General features: G+C 49.4%; 1 protein-coding gene across 3 annotated transcripts in view; it reads right to left on the reverse strand.

The window, feature by feature from the left end:
• Positions 1-297, reverse strand: part of KIAA1549 (KIAA1549 ortholog) — a 123,123-nt gene extending 122,826 nt beyond the window's left edge. For 2 of the 3 annotated variants that reach the window (XM_068973185.1, XM_068973184.1), the window contains exon 1: positions 108-297. In XM_068973185.1, coding sequence (XP_068829286.1) covers positions 108-267 — 160 coding nt within the window. In that variant the 5' untranslated portion in view covers positions 268-297. The remainder of the gene's footprint in view (positions 1-107) is intronic. The other variant, XM_068973183.1, reaches the window with a different exon arrangement.
• Positions 298-6,000: the final 5,703 nt, after the last annotated feature.

Raw genomic sequence — 6,000 nt, forward strand, 5'->3', positions numbered from 1 at the left:
AGGGAGCGGTGGAGAATAAAAGAGGATGGGCGGGGAAAGCCAGATTTTGAAAAGAGCAGCGATAAAGGAAAGGCAGGGTCGCGCCGGGGGGTCTCCGCGGAGCTTACCTGGGGTGCACGAGGTCGGCTGGGCCAGCAGCAGCAGCCAGAGGCCGGGGAGCAGCAGCCCCGAGCGGCGGCGGCGGCGGCGGCGGGCGCGGCGGGCGGAAGGCCCGCGGCCGCTCGGCCCCGGGACCAGCGCGACCCCGGCGCGGGTCTTCCCCTCCATGGCCGCGCCTCGGCGTCGGCGCCGCGCCCCCGGCAGTCCCGGCCGGCGCCCCGGCCCGGCCTCGCGGCTCTGCACTCTCAGGCCCGGGAGGGGCGGCCGCTGCGGCGGCGGCGGCTGGGACGGGGCGCCGCGCACCGGCGCGGAGAGAGGCCGGCGAGGCGGGGGCGGGCCGGGGGCCGGAACCGCGGACGGACGGGGGCTGCCAGCCGCACGCCGGCCTCGCCGCTCCGCCCCCTTCGGAGCCTCCGAGGCGCTGCCCGGCAACGCGCGGGCCCGGGCGCGGGGAGGCGAGCACCACCTCCCGGCCGGTGGGGAACCTGCCTGAGGGGCAGCCAGGCGGCGGGAGCGGGCGCGCGGGGGCTGCGCGGCGCAAGGCCCGAGCCCGGCCCGCCCCCGGGATCCGCCTCCTGGGAGGGGGCGCGCGGGACGCGGGAGGCCTGGGACCAGGGGGCGGCCGGCGCCGCCCGGACCGGCACCGAACGCCGGGTCCCGCCGCCCTGGTGGCCCGGCGTCCAGTCCCCCGGGGGAGCCCCGAGGGAGGGGGCGCCGCGAGGAGGGGTCAGAGCCGGAAAACCTGGCCAGCGCGAGCGCGGCGGGCCTCTTGCTCCTTCTCTGGCTCCAGTCGGTGCGGGGCAGCAGGTGTGACTGGGGCTCCTGCGTTGGTAGGACAGCCTTCGGGGCTGCAGTGGGGACAAAACGAAGGAGATATCGGCGGCCCCTTTCCAAGAGTCCGACGTGCAGTAGAGGAGAGCGCGCGCACAGCCCTACCCATCCTGTCTCCCGCCTGTAGGTCTTGCCTCCGGCCCAGGTGACTGGGAAAGGAACAGACAGGATGCTCTGCGCCCGGGAAGCCCGCAAATCGCGCACGTAGTAGGCCTGCAGGAGGCGCCTACAGAATCGAATTGAAGCAGAACGCCGAAGAATTGATGCTTTTGAACTGTGGTGTTGGAGAAGACTCTTGAAAGTCCCTTCGACTGCAAGGAGATCCAACCAGTCCATTCTAAAGGAGATCAGTCCTGGGTGTTCATTGCAAGGACTGATGCTGAAGCTGAAACTCCAATACTTTGGCCACCGGATGCGAAGAGCTGACTCATTTGAAAAGACCCTGATGCTGGGAAAGATTGAAGGCGGGAGGAGAAGGGGACGACAGAGGATGAGATGCTTGGATGGCATCACCGACTCAATGGACATGAGTTATGGTAAACTCTGGGAGTTGGTGATGGACAGGGCAGTCCATGGGGTCAGAAAGAGTCGCACACAACTGAGCGACTGAACTGAACTGACTGGAGAGAGAACCACGCACGCCCAGGCTCTCTTAGAGAAAGCAGTGGTCTTGGGAAGGGAAGAGAATGCCAGAGGATTTTTCGGACTGGTTGCAAGGATCAGGATAGCGAGGATATGAGTTAACATTTGTCTGGTGCCTGCTGTGCAAGTGGAGTGTCTTAACTCGGAGGACGCCCCATGGATTAAAGGTCTTGGGACGCGGAATTGACAGTTTTGGATCTTGGCGTCCTGTTGGAATGCTTGCACCAGTCAGATTATAAAAGGTGTGAGTTGGGGACACTGTTGTATTGCCCCAGGAAACTACAGTGGACTGTGGAGAATGTGAATCACCCGCAAAGGATTCAGGTTGCTCTCCAGTCCAGTTTCCCTGCTAGGCCCAGCCTTGCAGCTCCAGCCCAGCTAGACTTCCTGTCTGGTGGTGAGAGTATTGGAGAATCAGCAATAGCCCTTGCTCAGAATAAGGCTGAGGTACCTACCTATACGTACCTACTTGTTAGTTTCAAGGAAGATATTTGAGTGCTTCGGCAGCACATATGCTAAAAATTGGGAAGAAGATAATTGAGAATAAAGGTTAAAGATAACTTTTGTTGATATTCCTATTTGGTTTTGTACTTTTTAATCCCTCCTTATCATAAACAGTCCTTTTTCTTAGCACTTGATCACCTCCCTTCATAAATAAAGTGAAAGTGAAGTCGTTCAGTCATGTCCGACTCTTTGCGACCCCATAGACTGTAGCCTACCAGGCTCCTCTGTCTATGGGATTTTCCAGGCAATAATACTGGAGTGGATTGCCATTTCCTTCTTCAGGGGATCTTCCCAACCCAGGGCTCGAACCCGGGTCTCCTACATTGTAGACAGACGCTTTACCGTCTGAGCCACGACATCACCACTCTCCACAGATAAGGAGCTTTGCAAACCTTGCTTCCAGCTCATAATCTGCAGGTTAGTACTCAGATGGAGACACTGCCTATCCATGCACGTCTGGTCCTTGGATATCAGCCCTAGATCTTCATTTTCTGATTTCACCTCATTTGACCACAGACCTCTGCCTTGGGTAATTCTTAAATTGTTCTTGTCCTGTTAATGTTATCTTTTATGAATTTATGCTTCGTGTCTCCAGCCAGATTAATAGGAAGCTCAAAGATAATGTCATCCTGTTTAGCACTGCCCATAGCACCAGTCAGCCCTTGTTATCCATTTGTTGATTTGAATCAGAGAGTCCACCTGCCCAGTGAAGAGGTTCAACCTTTCAGATCTGGCCCCAGCCTCCAGGAGGCTTCCACCTACCCTAGAAGACAGGGTGTGACAGAAAGGAGGTACCTTCACAAATTGTAAGTCAATTCGAGAAAAAGGAAATATTTGCCCAGCCATTAAGAAAGGATCAACATCAATTGGAAATAGACATTGCAACTTCAATAGGAATGAGGCAAGGCCACCAACTCTCTAAGGAAAATGAGATTCCTAGTGTCCCATAGTTTCCCAGCTTTGAAGGCATAAAACTCAATGTTCAGGGACCTCCCTGATGATTCAGGGGTTAAGAATCCACCTTCCAGGACTTCCCTGCTAGTCCAGTGGTTGAGAATCCGCCTGCCAATGCTGGGGACATGGGTTCGATCCCTGGTCAGGGAAGATCCCACATGCCAAGGAGCAACTAAGCCCATTTGCCACGGCTACCAAGCTAGATAGAGCTTGTGAGCCACAACTACTGAAGCCCTCGAGCCCTAGAGCCCGTGCTATCCAACAAGAGAAGCCACGGCACTGAGAAGCCCTTGCACCACAACCAGAGAGTAGCCCCTGCTCGCCTCAACTAGAGAAAACCGGATCAGCGAGGAAGACTCAGTACAGCCAAATATTTTTAAAATTTTTTAAAAAGAATCCACCTTCAGTGCAGGGGATGTGGGTTCAATCCCTGGTTGGGGAATAAGACATCACATGCATTGGCTCAGCTAACCCTGCAAGACACAACTAGAGAGCCCATGTGTCAAAACCAAGACCCAATATGAAACCACCTAAGCACTCATCAACAGGTGAATGGTAAAGTAATTACACACACACACACACACACACACACACACGACTATTATTAAGCCATGGAAAAGAAGGAAATCCTGTTATTTGCAACAACATGGATAGATCTTACAGGCATTAGAGTGGTAATGTTGTGGCTCAGACGGTAAAGCGTCTGTCTACAATGTGGGAGACCCGGGTTCAAGCCCTGGGTTGGGAAGATCCCCTGGAGAAGGAAATGGCAATCCACTCCAGTATTATTGCCTGGAAAATCCCATGGACAGAGGAGCCTGGTAGGCTACAATCTATGGGGTCGCAAAGAGTCAGACACGACTGAGCGACTTCACTTTCACTTTCTACAGGCATTATGCTAAGTGCAATAAAGAAAGACAAATACTGTATGATCTCATTTATTTGTGGAATCTAAAAACATGGAGCTCATAGAAACAGAGTAGAGTGGTGGTTACCAAGGACCGAGGGAAATGGGGAGATGTTGGTCAGAGAGTACAGAGTTTCAGTTAAAAGATGAATAGTTCCAGGGATCTAATGTTCAGCAAAGTGATTGTAATCAATAATAGTTTAAAGTTGTGAGCACAGAGCTTTAATAGCCTTAACATAGCAACAAAATAGTACTTATGTGAGGTGAAAGTTGTGTTAACCTTATTGTAGTAAACATTTCACTATATATCTGAGTATCAAATTGTCACTTTGTGCAGCTTCAACTTATACCTTGTTATATGTCAATTACACCTCAATAAAGCCAGAAGGGGTAAGAACCATTGAGCTAGAAGTTTGAGTCCAACTTTCTACTAAAAATAAGACAGAAACTTAGTAGAGAAGCTGGGATAGCCTAAGGACTCAAACACCTGGCTAAAAGGTCGAGACAACTTTGTAAGCAAGTGGGGTATCATTAATGATTTTTTTGAGATAGTATTACAACTAAACACAAGAAGGATTACTCAATTAACAATATATAAGATGATTTGGAGACAGAAAAGACTGCAAGTGGAGAGACTGATTAGAACAAGATCTTAACAGTGCATGACTGAAGTATAAAAGATCACAGGCTTTTCACCATCAAATATACCTTTTTAAAAAATTGATTATATCCATTCGTGCCACAGTGTGGGGAAATAGGCACTCTCAGATTCTAGTGGTGGAGCTGTAAACTGGCATATCCATTTCGGAGGATGATTAAACCTTATCTATCAAAATTTAAAATCAGTTCACCATCTGGTACAGAAAATTCCATATATATATATACTATATATATATATTATATATATATAGTATATATATATATAAAGTGAAGTGAAGTCACTCAATTGTGTCTGACTCTTTGTGACCCCATGGACTATAGCCTACCAGGCTCCTCTGTCCATGGAATTTTCCAGGCAAGAGTACTGGAGTGGGGTGCCATTGCCTTCTCCAGGGGATCTTCCTGACCGAGGGATCAAACCCAGGTCTCTCTCATTGCAGGCAGACATTTTACCATCTGAACCACCTGGGAATATATATGCTTTGGTTTCTGCTTCTTTTTCTTCCTTTCTTTTTCTTCATTGCTTTTCCTTTTTTAAATCAAGCTTAATTCAGACAGGTAAATTCAGTCAAATAATTCAATCAGATAAAATTCACCTCTTTAAAGTATACCTACAGCTCACTGATTTTTGACAAACAAGTAACTGCCACCACATTTAAGACACAGAGCATTTCTACTGCCCTACAAAGTTCCCTTGTGCCAGCCCACAGTCTATCCCATGCCCCTTTCCCAATCCCTAACAACCACCAATCTGATTTCTATTTCTATAGCTTTACCTCTCCCAGAATTTCATATATAAATGGAATAATATGATATGTAGCCTTTTGTGACTGGTTTCTTTTGCTTACTTTGAGATTCATTCAAGTTGTTGTGTATATCAGCAATTTGTCCCTTTCTGTTGCTAACTAGTATTCCGTTGAATGGCCATACCACAATTTGTTAATCCACTCACCAATTGATGGACATTTGGCTTGTTTTCAGTTTTGTTTTGTTTTGGCTGTTATGAATACAGTTGCTATAAACATTTGCTTCCAAGTCTTTGTGTGACAATGTTTTCATTTCTCTTAGGTAAAAACCTTGGATTTGAGTTGGTAGGTCATGTGGCTAATAATATATTTAACTTTACACGAAACTGTCTTCCAAAATGGATATGATATTTTACATTCTCACCGGCCATGTATGATAGTTTCAGTTGTTCCATGTCCATGTTGGCACTTGCTTTTATCAGTCATTTTAATTTGTACCATTCTAGTAGGCATGTGGGGCTTCCCAGGAGGCTCAGTGCTAAAGAATCCACCTGCCAGTGCAGGAGATGTGGGTTCAATCCCTGGGTCAGGAAGATCCCTGGAGTAGGAAATGGCAACCCACTCCAGTATTCTTGCTTGGAAAATTCCATGGATAGA

Source organism: Capricornis sumatraensis, chromosome 5 (genome assembly GCF_032405125.1).
Source record: "Capricornis sumatraensis isolate serow.1 chromosome 5, serow.2, whole genome shotgun sequence".
Classification (NCBI taxonomy): domain Eukaryota; kingdom Metazoa; phylum Chordata; class Mammalia; order Artiodactyla; family Bovidae; genus Capricornis; species Capricornis sumatraensis.